Consider the following 14,300-nt stretch of genomic DNA (forward strand, 5'->3'; position numbering starts at 1 on the left):
CCTGGAGCCTGATCCCTGGGCAGTCTGCCCACTTGTGCCCGGTTCCCTGATCGTTAAAATGCCTCCGATCTCTGTGACTTCCTTTCGGAAGTTGTCTTGGAGCTGCTGCTCCCCCTAGTTTGGGATTACTTGCTTCCTGTTGCTGGGGTGAACCCACATGTTCCCCCTTGCTAGGGTCCCATGCTTGGGCCAGTTCTCCTTGGGCTTCTTGCATCCAGACCTGCTATCTACATATTCATCAGTCAGCTGGCCTGCAGTACTGGGGTCTTCTGGCTTCCGATCACTTACCCACATTCTAAGATCATGGGGACAGAAATTATAAAAAGTTCAACCCAACCACTTCATACAGCTCATTTATGGTAGTGCTGCCCCTAGCTTAGTTGCCATCTCCGTATAGGTCATCCCTTTTTGTTTTTGGATTCTTCACCCCTCCCCCCCCCCCAATCTTTCCCTTGGGAATCTGTTCAAATTTAAGAAGCAAGGCAATTTAAAATTGTTAATAGTCCACACAGTCTGTCCCTTCCATTTGGCAGTAGGCATCTATGCCTTTTGTACTGAGTAAGGGAGTAAGAAAACACTGATATGCAGGGTCTATCCTTTTTAAGTCACAGGCCTTCGCAAAGGTGTGACATAAGCAATGGTATCCTTACCCTCCTTAAACTAGGGCAACGGTTCTATGCTCCTTGGGGAGTTGGCATTCAGTGTTCTAATCCCTTCTATACTGGATTATTGGGTGCCTTGCTCTGGATGTCAGCGCTGCTGCTCCCATTTTCTTTCTCAGATAGCAGCTTTTCCCTCTCAGATTCCAGCATTTGCCACTCCAGGATCTCTGGATTCAGGAAACCTGATCAGAATGGGGCCCCGATGCTGCAGACATTTTGGTCATACTCCATACTTACTGCTGAGAACTTGTCCTTCCTTGACTCTCCCAATCCCACTGGTTCATTCTGGCCTTTGTTTTCCTTGACTTTTGCAGGTGAATTGTCTCTTTCCTCAGAGTCCTCACCCAGTTCTGGACTATGATGCCTTTTCTCGTCATCTGAGTACAGCTGGCTAACCGACTGTGTGTCTTTTTTATCTTTTTAAGTTCTTGCTTCCTTTCTCTGCAGAACTCTGCTTTTTAATGAGCTGCTCATGTCTCATTTTTCCTGTGTGTCTTCTCCTATTCTTTCCACAAAGAACGTCTGACAGTTCTCTTGCTTTTTTCCTTTTACAATAGTTGTGTTTGCTGCTGCTGTTGCTAATTGTATATTCCCCAGTCACCTTCATCCCATCATGCTCCCACCAATAGGTCATGGTTACAGGGCATCTTTGACCTCTCTCTGGTCTCTGAGGGTATGATGACATGGTAATTGAACACCTGCAGTTGGCCTGAGTCAGCTGACCTGGGCCAGCCCTGGGAGTTTAATTGCTGTGTAGACATACCCTGAATGCACCTCCTCCAAGACTTAGTCCTTAAGCCTTTCCCTCTCTGGGATGATATCCGGGTTATTCTCCCATTCTTGGGTTGGGGCTACAGCACCTTGTATACCAATGGTGGTTACTCAGCAGGCCCAGTACCTGCAAGTCTTCCCTTCAAAAGCTTGTTGTTGGTGGTTAATACATTGACTAGATCTTATACTAAGGCAGAGGCTCTCAACTTTTCCAGACTACTGTACCCTTTCAGGAGTCTGATTTGTCTTGCATACCCACAAGTTTCACCTCACTAAAAAAACTACTTGCTTACAAAATCAGACATAAACATACAAAAGTGTCACAGCACACTATTACTGAAAAATTGCTTACTTTGTCACTTTTACCATATAATTACAAAATAAATCAATTGGAATATGAATATTGTATTTAGATTTCAGTGTATGGAATATAGAGCAGTATCAGCAAGTCACTGTTTGTACTGACTTCACTTGTGCTTTTTATGTAGCTGGTGTAAAACTAGAAAATATCTAGATGAGTTGATGTACCCCCTGGAGGACCTCTGCATACCCCCAGGGGTACACATACCCCTGGTTGAGAACCACTGTATTAAGGTATTGTGTAATCTTACTAGTAGGAACATAGAAAAGCGTGAAAGAACATAAAGGATTTTAAAACAGAAGGCCTGTACAGGTGTCTGTCTTACCTAGAGGCTTGCCATCTGTTGCAGAAATCCCAGGCAGGTGCTTTGCCAGACCCCTGGCCTCTTGGGTCTGTGCCTGGATGAACCACTTCTCATCAACTCCCAACAACTACTCCCCTCGTCCCTTGAATGTCACTTTTATCCAGGGGTGAAAGTAATATAAAAGATTTACCAGTACATGAGCCACTGTAAGGGGCGGGGCCTTCGGCGGAAGGGGTAGGGCTGTGGGTCAGCCTCTCCCAGCCAGCCCTTCCATGCTGCCTGGCCCATGCCACCTGGGGTTCCAGCAGTGGTTTAAAAGGGCCCAGTGCTCCGGCCACTACTGTGGAGCAGCAGCTGGGAGCCCCTGGCCCTTTTAAATCGCCGGGCCCTGGGGCAGCTGCCCCTTTTCCCTCCCACCCCCCTGTCGGCGGCGGCCCTGGATGGGGTGGGGGAAGAGGCAGCGCTGTCATGGCAGTGCTTTAATGTCGGGCTGTGTACAGGCCGGTACCGGCAGCCACTTCTTAATGGTACGCCATACCGGCCCAGTTTCACCTCTGCTTTTATCCCCTCCAGAAGCCCATTTGTCTTAGGTTTCCAGGCTTTTGGTTCTCCTGTGTTTACAAATTAGGATCCCACCCTCTTGAGAAACTGGTCAGTTGAGCTGGATAAAGGGGTAGGAGGTGAGAACAAATGGATCTAGTATTGTCCCTCAAGTATAGATATGGACATGAGAGGCTGGGCATCTGAATGAATATTCGTGAGATTACCCAGGCCCTACAATTGGCCAAGCCACCACGTAGCTGGATGGAAAGCTTTCCATCATTGACCCTTCAGCTCTTCATTGTTATTATCTACCACCAACCTTTGGGCATTAGGGGTCTGGACCTATGGACTCATTTGGCATGCCAGGGACAGCTGGTCCATTGTCTCTTACCACCAGGTCCCCAAGGAGGGGTGCAAATATATGACAGTATGCACGGAATGACACCAAAGAGATCTGCAGTACTGTATTACTGCTATTTATTTATGTGGCTTTGACTCTTTCTTGTCTTTACTGACCTGTGTTAATAAAAGTGGCCAAGGTTTTGCTTTGCCCTCAATGTGAGTGTCTATGCCTTGCACCTTAGAGTTCCCTACAAGATACTGAACATGTTAGTTTTAATTCTGTAATGTCTGATTCTGGGACTAAAACTCTATTAGATGCAACTCATTCAATTAGTATCAGCTGGCAACCAATACAATTATTAACCATTAAAGAATCTGGCTGCAATAATATCCATAGATTATTACAGAGCAGGTCCAAATCCATCACAAGCTTCTCTTAGAATTTTTAAGAAATGACTCATTCTCTGATTGTATGCAGTGTAGTTGTAGCCAGTTCAGTCCCAGGATATTAGAGAGACAAGGTGGGTGAAGTAATATCTTTTGTTTGACCAGCATCTGTTGGTGAATGAGAAAAGCTTGTTGGTTCAATAAAAGATATTACCTCCCCCACCTTGTCTCTCTTCTCTGAATCTGGTTTAAAGGCTTGACCCTGCAGCTGTTGAAATCAATAGCAAAGTTTCCATTGAGTTCAGAGACACAGGATCAGGCTCTGTAATACTCATCCCTGCAAATTCCACTTCTGACCACTCTGCCCTGGAGTTTGAAGAAATCTTTCTCTCGTGTGCCTTTCAACACGCATGTGACTTGTTCACAGAGATTCTGCAAGGGAGATGAGCATGTTGTCATGACAACCAGTTGCATGCTGTGAGTAAGGACTGCTACAAATGACCAGCTTCTGGCTGTTCATCGCTCCTTGTTGAGTAATGTTACCAGAATTAGACAAGTTTGTCTGATTTGTAACTACTTTTTCTAGTGACTTGCATTTTTGCTGTATTTATTTCTAAGAGAGCATTCATGCTTCTTGCTGTGATGCTTAGGAGAGACTACGTGCTGACCATCGTAATTGTGAATTATGAAGGTAGGTGGTACTCTTGATTATACTGTAGCACATGCAAAGTGATGAGAAAATGGTCTGAAATCATGCAGATTTTAAACCTGTGCGTTTGATGACCAGAACAGCATGCATAGCAGTTTAAAATGTAGTATCTGAATCCAGGTCTGTAATCGTGCTGGTTTTTTTGTTTTGTTTATTAATTGTTTCTTAATTTGTCTTTTGCTTCACTTCAATTATCCCACATCTCTTTTCCCTCTGAAGTCTTCTGTGAACTGCAGTATGTGTAATGGGAAGAAATATGCGTCTGTTGAGGGCCAAATGCTTGCCCCACTGAAGTCAATGGGAATTTGCCATTGACTTCAGTATATAGATTGGGCTCTTGAAGCAGATATGTTTTTTTGTGAATGCATTTTATCAAAACTCCAGGCAGGGGGAAGGAAAGTCTCTTTAATCCAGGATTAAAAACTATATAAAGAATTTTTTTCACAATTGTTATTTTTTATTTTTTTTCCAAAACTGTTTTATTCCTCGTGACTCATCATTTCTCTTCCTCCCTTCTGTTTTTTTCTACTTCCACTTCTGTGTCCAGCAGGGGGAATAAATAATATCCAAAATTCATTGTATGCGACCTCATTATTTGTTTAATCCCAACTGTGATGAGGTTTTAAAGTGTTGTTTTCCTAGGCTGTCAAAACTTCGGAACGGATCCTGCTCTTAGGTCCCAATGCAGTCCTACTCTTTGCTATCTCTGACAAGGGAAGTTTTGCAGAATCTGGTTTTATTTTGCTAACAAAACATTTTTCAAATTTGAATTCCTTCATTTATAGTATGTATCCACCATCTGCTGGAATGTGAACAGTTATGAAATCACAGCACTGGGCTTCCAACAATAACATATTTGATTTCTCCTCAGGCTCTGATATTGGATTTACTGTGGAGAGAAATGGATGGTGGAAGAGAATGGAAGGAGATGACTTAGAGAATAACTATAGGCCAGACTGCTTTACTGATTTGTACTGGAAACTATTAACACATCACAATGGGACCAAAGCAGACATGCCAAACCCATGAAAAAAGGCAGAAATTGGGCTTGTTTTTGGCTTAATTGGCTTGTGAGTTTCTTGCTGGCTAGTTTTTGGCTTGTAGCTTGTTGCTTCTTTTTTTTTTTTTTATTGGTTCCCGGCAAGCAGGGGCAAAGAGGGGGCAAGCAAGGGCAATGTGGGGAGAGAGTCACAGGTGCACAGCGGGTCCACCACAGTCCCAGGCTGCATGCCAGGGGGATCTAGTCATATAGAGTGTCGGGATACTTAGGTATTGGCTTGTTTTGGCCTTGTTTTGAATGGGATTAGCTTGATTTTGGGCTTATTGTGAAAGTTGGGGTGCTTATGTACCATGTGAAAGTTGGCAACTGTGGACCAAAGGTACTATCAGCCTTTAGGACAAACTCAGAACTGTTTGTTACAGTTCAAAATTTTTTATTTTGATATACTTGACGCTAATCAAAGTCTGGCTCAAGCCCTGAATTTCAGATCTATCCCCCTTATTCAAAGTATCCATCTAGTAGAAGGACAACTATTCTGGTTTGAGGCTAAAAGCTAAAGCTTTGTGACAGAAGCATATATTTAAGGAAGGAGAGAACTGAGGTCTATAAGGTCCATATCTTTGTATAGTAAATACATTTTGCTATTCAGAAGCTTATTTTCTGTATCAGCGCCTTTATCTATATATATTTTTGCTTTCAAGTATCTGTTTGTTACTACAGCCATTTGGTCTCACTGCATCATATTTTCAAACTATTCCTCATTCCAGTAATAGTCTGTGAAAGAAGTCCTTCCTAAGATTAAGATTAAAGGACAGATTCTCAGCTGACATAAATTGGAGTAGCTCCACCCACTGCAATGGAGCTGTGTCAGTTTAGACTAGCTGAGGATCTGATGCTAAGCTTTTTTTCCCCTGCACTTTTCAATTGTGAGTGCGATGTCCCTTTCTTGGAAGTAAAAGGGGTCTATTTTTTAAACAAATCCTTGCATGGCTCTTTTAGGTATTTGAATCTGATTATATAGTATAATCTTTTTGTCTTTTCTCATGAGATGTACCTATTTTATCATAAATTAACCTTGTTGCCCTTTTCTGAAAAGTGGGATCCTTCTTTTTTTGAAGTACACAGTGATCCAGATGCAGCTATACCATGACCTGATATTAGCATACCTTTTAATTTTGAAATCTACTTCCTTATTCATGACCCTGCACTTCTTTGGCTCTGTGCAGTGGTCCTGTACTGTAACACAATATATTGTTCACCAATTTTCAGGCTGCTTTTCTAGGCCTTTTCTAACCATTTAATAAACATTTCTCTTGTGTAAATCTCTACCTTGCTATTCCTGACACTAAGAAAAAGTGTACCATTTTTCCCCATCCAGATCCTCCTTCAGTCTCTAGCTGCAGATTGTACCATTATGTAATTACTTCCATTTAATGGTGCCAAGATGGAGCTCTATTTTTTTGTAAGGATTTTCTGTCCATGGAGTGGGTTTAGCCCTTTGACCCTATCTCATGGACCAGTTTTAAATCCCTGGTTCAGTCTTTGCGCGTGTGCACGCACACTCTCGCTCTGTTTAACAGGTCCCTAAAGACTTCTCTGAAACTGAGGTAAGTCATAGCTTTGCTCTGTCCATTCTTTGTTACAGATTTCTTTGAAGAAATGTAAGGTTCATTACAATCCATTTAAATTACCCTTTCTCTCTTTTGTTACATGTCTTTTCGTCCCTGATAATTTTTCCTAGCATAGAAACTAGCACTATTAATCTATAATTACCAGTTCTGTGATATCCTTCTTGTGCTAAGTAACATATACTAATGCTAGTAGTAATATTAGTTCCTTAAAGAATGTAGAGCTGAATCCCGTCCTGTCCTGTCCTGTCCAGGTGTTTTGTTGAATTTGTTGCCCATGTGGCAAGATGCGTTTCTGGCCCATATCTAGAAAATGCCCTGAATCAGCTAACCTGGCACAACTAGCATTTCAGCCACCTACTTTTTAATATCTGCTCCTGACATAAATATGCTCATAAAGGGGGAAATTTGGATCTCATTTACACTGGTGTAATCCAGACTTCCTCTCCTAAGGTCAGTGGAGCTACTCTGGACAGCACTAGTGTAAATAAAATCAGAATTTGGCCCAAAGTACATTAATTCCCTGTGCTAATACTTCTCCATCCTCTTTTGTTATATCTTTCTTAATTGGACCTATACCACTCTTTTTTCCAGTTATAAACAGTACTAATAAAATATTGTTCTTTCAAGCATTATATATTATCTCTTTTGATTTTTCTCATCTATCATAACCCATTTTGTGTGTATCTTTGCACTTCTCTCTCTTTTTTTTCAATAAGCATTCTGTAAGGGTTTGTGTCTCCCCCCCCCCCAATTATATCTAATCCTTTCCTTTTACTTGTGCATTTCTAAAAGGCATGTGTTTCTGCCTTAACTGATACTGAACTTACAGCTAGTCTACCTTGCCTACACTGGAAAGCATGAACCAATTAAAAGCTTCTGTCATTTGTCATAGTTAGTTTTTTAATTATAAAAAGAAAAGGAGGACTTGTGGCACCTTAGAGACTAACCAATTTATTAGAGCATAAGCTTTCGTGAGCTACAGCTCACTTCCTCAGATGAGGAAGTGAGCTGTAGCTCACGAAAGCTTATGCTCTAATAAATTGGTTAGTCTCTAAGGTGCCACAAGTCCTCCTTTTCTTTTTGCGAATACAGACTAACACGGCTGCTACTCTGAAACCTTTTTTAATTATGCAATTTCACAGAGCATACTAAGCTCTACCTGAGAATGGTGCAAGTCATGGTCAGGTACTAGCAAACTACAGTGTGGTGAGGTACAAAAACTGTGATCTTTGCATGCCACTGGTATGACTCCCACTTTGATCAATGACCTTATATGACAGCCTGGTGACAATTGCCATGGAATGAAAAGTGTGTTCATGACACTGCAAAACAATGGAGAAGTAAATTGGCTCCACTTGCTGCTCTTTCCAGTTTGCCTAGCATGAGAGATCCTGTTATAATTTTGATCTCTGCCTTGTTGGGGCTAAAGAATGATTCATATTATGGCAGCAATTTGATTGCTGTCCCTTCTGTCTGAAACAGCAATAAAAAAGCAAACAATAAAAATATTGTTTTTTACAAAGGTGGTCACCAAATGCATATGCTGTTTACATTACCATCCAGTTGCACTTAGTTTGTTTCCATTTCATCCTAAGACATCAGCATTACAGTATTCACCCACTACTGGATACTAAAATAAATGTACCTTGAAATAAAAATTTAATTCCCCAATTTGCTAATCATCTTGCCAAACTCAGCTATCTAAATTATAGCCTACAGTATTGAATGGAGTTTATTGCTGCTATACATCAGCTCTGTGGTAGAGCCTGGCAGCTGTAGGAGAGAGTTATAAAACAGCAATACATTATTTTATGCAGGCTTGACTATACTTGGCACTTCGAAAATACAAATTGCCTTGTTCGAGGGTCCCTTCCAGCCTAAGGTCCCCTATAAATATTTACAGCTATATTTTCTTAATGTTTGTCCTCTTGAAACAGTTTATTTGGTATTGATAATTTCAGAACAGTGATGCTACAGCTTTTCTGTATGCAACAGAATATTTTGAGGCTTCAACCATGTGCAGTTCTCATTTATACTGATGATTGAATGAAGGCAGTATTAGTTCTTCCATTATAAACTCCCTTTTTCAGCCATTCATATAAAAACGCAGACATAAGCATTTATTTCTGGGTAAAACTTGATAGAGAGGGTTTCAGAAGCGAAGGTCTTAAGCCTTATCTACGTGGGTCAATTGGCTGGCATCGCTGTTGTGGAATAAGCTATTCCAGAATAGCTCCTCATGTAGACGCACTCTATTCTAGAGTAAAAATTATTTTATGTCAGAATAATTATATAATTATAGTTATTCCTAGAATAACTATGCCAGTCAAATTCTGTAGACCAGGCCTTAATTGGCAGTCTTTACTTGGGCAAAATGCCCATTGAAAAGTATCAGGGCCCTATTACTGTGACATGTTCTTTCAAATGAATCCACCCACATCAGATCAGCTGATGCTGAAATTGTCAGCACCGGATTTCAGGGTTTATAATCCATTGAAATGAATTCTGACATTTCATGCTTTTCTTCGGGTGAAATCCTGGTAGAGAGTTCTCAGACCAAGTAATCAGGCTGTGTGCTCAGAGCAAGTAAGCAGAACAGAACTGGCGGCACCAGTGGGTGATGGCTGGTGGGCAACCGTTGTTCAGCTGACAATATGGAATATGGAGAAGTAGTAGATGCCCATTGGCTGTCTCTGCTCTTGCCTTCCCACGTCCCTCTTCCAGCTGCTGTGGAGCTCATCTCCAAAGTGCTTGTGGGCTGTGTAGTCTCCTTGTACAGCCTTCCCCAACACATGAAAATGAGGTGTTTCTTACTGCATTCCAGTCCTTGTGAACCTGCAGGGTTTTGGGGCCAGGATTTCAAATTTACAGATAAAGTTTCATTTTGTTTCTCTGCAGCCAGCACTGGTTCTCATTCAAAAGGACATCTTTATAGCGAGAAGGGCTAAAATCTTCCTTGCCAAAGGAATACTGGAGTTGTACAGAAAACGCACAAACACCAAGCCCCTTAGAAAGGACCCCAGCATGGAATTTTTATAGCATTTATTTATAGTGGCTGTGCTTATTGCTTAATCTATTCCAGAATAGGTCTTTTTTTCTTGCCCTGTGGTTATTATCCTTATCCATTTCATATGGGAGACTTTAGGGAAGAAGTCTTTTAAGATCATGACTCACTCTGCATGGTAAATAAACCTACCCAAATGCATAGAAATATGTGTTTACTTCATGGAATGCTTCCGTAAATCTCCATCTCTATAGTAATGTACTTTTCTGCTATTGTGAAAACAACTAAAATGGTGCTTAGATTGGGTGCTTTGAGTGATTAAAATAAATAAATGAAACAACTTCTTAATACAACTATAATTCATGTGGAGGTATACATATATTTACCTTTATTTAATTTAAAATGTGAATCCATGTTACATTGTCAATACATTTCTCTTGAAATGATACACAAGAGCAGGTGAGCTGCAAAATAACCCAGCCCTTAATGGCAGCCTTACAATTAAAAATATGTCCCTAATATGAAATATTATTAGGTCTTTGAAACTAGAGCTGCACTAGTTACAAAATCAGTTAATTAAGAGTACATACCCTAAATTCATCCCAGCACATATTTTAGTCCATCTCTGTCTTTTGCTAATAGTGTATTTTTAAGGTAATTGAACATTTATTACTTAGTGAGGTAATGTTTCTTTGGCCCTAACCCAGAGTATTTGCAACCGTATTACATGATCTGCTCCCAGATGCTTGCGAATAAAATAGAATTACATTCATCCTAATGAATTTTTGTAGAAGTCTTTTTTGTGTTATGTCTTAAGGTTTACAACATTCTTCCTGCTGTCACAAAAGCAATTTTGATTTTTTTATACTTCAGTGTCATTCCTATTTAGATCTTACTTTGTAACCTGTTACAGTAACTATGAATAATCATATGTAATTTCCCTTGCAACTTTTAGTTGGTTGGTTTGGATGAAATCACTCAATATAAGCATAAGGTAACATTTTATATTTGCACAGTATGATAATTTTGATCTCAAACTACAACAGAAATAATCTCAAACAGTCATAGAATCATAAAAGATTAGGGTTGGAAGAGACCTCAGGAGGTCATCTAGTCCAGCCCGCTGCTCAAAGCAGGGCCAACCCCAACTAAATCATCCCAGCCAGGGCTTTGTCAAGCCGGGCCTTAAAAACCACTAAGGATGGAGATTCCGCCACCTCCCTATGTAAACCATTCCAGTACTTCACCACCCTCTTAGGGAAATAGTTTCTCCTAATAGCCAACCTAGATCTCCCCCACTGCAACTTGAGACCATTGCTCCTTGTTCTGTCATCTGTCACCACTGAAAACAGCCAAGCTCCATCCCCTTTGGAACCCCCTTCAGGTAGTTGAAGGCTGCTATCAAATCCCCCCTCACTCTTCTCTTTTGCAGACTAAATAAGCCCAGTTCCCTCAGCCTCTCCTCTTAAAGCATGTGCCCCAGCCCCCTAATCATTTTCATTGCCCTCCGCTGGACTCTCTCCAATTTGTCCATCCTTTCTGTAGTGGGGGGCCCAAAACTGGACGCAGTACTCCAGATGTGGCCTCACCAGTGCCGAATAGAGGGGAAATAATTACTTCCCTCAATCTGCTGGCAGTGCTCATACTAATTCAGTCCAATAAGCCGTTAGCCTTCTTAGCAACAAAGTCACACTGTTGACTCGTATCCAGCTTCTCATCCACTGTAATCCCCAGGTCCTTTTCTGCAGAACTGCTGCTTAGCCAGTCGGTCCCCAACCTGTAGCAGTGCATGGGATTTTTCCGTCCTAAGTGCAGGACTCTGATGCACTTTATCAGTATAATACATTAAAGAAATTATTTTATCCATACTTATGTTCTGCTTCATTTAATTATTATATGTTGTGTAGAACAAGCAGGGGCCATTTGATGATGATTTATTTCCACAAGCAACTTTAGGGTACTTTTTCTAAGATGACCTATATGAACAATAGTTAACACTAACCTCATACTTTTGAAGATCAGTGAACTTGTAGTTCGTCTATGGAGTCCAAAAACTTTAAATAAAATATTTCCTATTATTATAAAGTTGATTGAGGTTAGTTATTCACTATGTGCAAATTCAGAAAAAACACTCCATCCTCAACCACAGCCTCAGAGTAAACAAAAGAACCATGGATCCTTTCCTACAGGGGCAGAATGACCTCACCTTCTCATAGAAGTTGTTTAGTACCTCACAAGGACTCTTTGTTCTGAGTCCCATCTAACAGAGCACTTTGTCTTCCATTTTTGTCAGGTGAGAGATTAACATCTCCATCTCTCTGCTTTCATAGCCATTCCACCCAGTTTAGGGGATGGGTTAGAGAGACCATAGGCTATAGCACTTAGAAGGGGAAGAATATGAGTGCCTGCCTCTGTAAAAGGGGGGATAATGTCTGCCTGCATGGAAGTTTTGAGGATTAATTGGTTAATGTTCGTAAAATGCTTTGAAAAACATATGGACCTGATCCAACACCCACTGATGTCAATTCAAAGATTCCCATTGACTTCAAATGGGAATGAGTCCTAAATAAGTGTGAAGTATTCCCAAGCCCCTACCCTTTACAACTGAACTGAGCCAAATTATTCATTATATTTAAGCTTTTAATTTTTTCTCTTTATGACAAGGCAAGTTGGTTGCCTTTTCATGCTAGTATGCACTGAAAGGTATGCATCCACAGATGCGCAGAATTCCTCCAGGAGTAGATTAAGAAATGATGACTAAGGGGTATAGAAAATAATGAATGGTAGAGAAAGTGAATTGGGTGTGCCTATATATCTTTTTTCATAATGCAAGAACAGGAAGCATTCAGTTAAATTAATAGGCAATACATTTAAAATATTTTTTTAGACGGTGGAGCTTGTTGCCACAAGATATGGTGGAGGCCAAGAGTTTAAGATTAAAAAAGCATAGTCATTTATACATATATATATTTACTGAAAGCCTCCACAGTTATATAGCTAGCATAAGAATTTTTTAGTTAATATAAATATTGCAAAGCTTCATGCTTCAGGGCATATGCCAGCCAGGGGTTAGGAAGAAATGTACCTTATGGGGAAGTTGAACACCATGTTTTTTGCGGGGGGGAGGGGAGTGGATTGGCACCTTCCTTTGAAGCCCCAGGTACTAACTAATGTCACAGTCAAGTTACTGGATCACTAGTCAGGTCTGATATGACAATTTCTTTGTTCCTGAATTCCCCATTATCTATAGCTCCAAACACTAAGAAGAAACTATTTATTGTCCCAATTTGGTCCCTCTGGGATGGAACACAGCAGTTGTTTAAAAGCACCCAATAGCACTGTTCAGGAGTTTAATACAGAAAGCTAAGACTACCATGTCCCTCTATAACTACAAGGAAACATGTAAGCAGGGAGAAAGTAATTGCCCTTGCTGGAACATGACCATGTTACTAGGGTTAATATTCCCACTCTATGAAATGCACTATGTGATCTTTATTCACCGCAAGTGGTGTTTGTCTCCCTAGCAGCATAAAACCTGAAGATATCTTTGGTCTGCAGGACAAAATTCTGGCCTCAGTGAAGTCAATGGGAGTTTTACCTTTAATTTCAATGGGGCTGAGATTTCACCCATGGATTTTTCTTTTACCACTGTGTAAGATCAACAGTTCAAAACTATTTGTACTTTTGAGACAACCAGTTTTAAATATGGAATGGCGTATGGTTTTCCCACTGTTCACCATTTTAAATAAGTAATTTTCTTAAGTTTCATATTGATGAAAGCTTGTGTTTAATTATTTTTTGTAAGATGATTTTCACTGTCAAAAGGAATGCTCCCTTTGTGAGTATTGAGGGTGGTAAGGGAGTTCTGAGAAAGGGGACAGGCAGGGAACAACATCACATTGCCAAGTTATTTAGTTGCATATTCTATGTTAATATACCTGCAGTTATATCCTCAGTATGGTTGGATTTTAAAGGGGGTAGTTTGAATGATGATATCAAGTAATTGCTGTATTAATGCATCTCTTATGTAAGCTGTCCATCTTGATGTCCTCCTCTTTGTAGGTTAATTCATGCCATGTTGACCTTTTCATCTTACCTCAGTGCCTAATACTGTATAATTTACTTCGGTGACTTTTATTTATTTCGGTAAAGAGCAATAGCAGTACTAATCCTTCATCAAATGAGTCAAGACCAGAACTGGAAATCTAAAAAGCATTTGTGTTGAATAATACAGGTTTATTTTTCCTTTCTCAGCAGATATATGGAGTGATCACTCATTTCAGACCGACCCCGACTTGCCACCTGGCTGGAAAAAAATCAATGACATTGCTGGGATCTATTATTGGCACATACCAACAGGAACAACCCAGTGGGAACGTCCTGTCTCCATTCCAACAGATCTTCAGAGCTCAAGGAAAGGATCACTTAATTCTATTACCCCATCTCCTACCCCAGAAACTGAGGTAAAATGTAGTGATCTCTTACTACTGAGTATTGAAAAGAAATTAGGATCTCTTTCAACCAGTTACTTGCACCTAAAACAGTAACATAAGCTTTAGAATCCACTATACGTTAGCATCTCTAAA

General features: G+C 40.5%; 1 protein-coding gene across 11 annotated transcripts in view; it reads left to right on the forward strand.

Moving 5' to 3' along the window:
* Nucleotides 1–14,300, forward strand: part of APBB2 (amyloid beta precursor protein binding family B member 2) — a 319,944-nt gene that overhangs the window by 184,306 nt on the left and 121,338 nt on the right. For 7 of the 11 annotated variants that reach the window (XM_073342186.2, XM_073342194.2, XM_073342187.2 and 4 more), the window contains one exon: nucleotides 13,969–14,177. In XM_073342186.2, coding sequence (XP_073198287.1) covers nucleotides 13,969–14,177 — 209 coding nt within the window. Of the gene's footprint in view, nucleotides 1–3,856; nucleotides 4,062–13,968; nucleotides 14,178–14,300 lie in introns of those variants that run through there. The other 4 variants (XM_073342189.2, XM_073342195.2, XM_073342196.2 and 1 more) reach the window with 3 other exon arrangements.

Source organism: Lepidochelys kempii, chromosome 4, assembly GCF_965140285.1.
Source record: "Lepidochelys kempii isolate rLepKem1 chromosome 4, rLepKem1.hap1, whole genome shotgun sequence".
Lineage (NCBI taxonomy): Eukaryota > Metazoa > Chordata > Testudines > Cheloniidae > Lepidochelys > Lepidochelys kempii.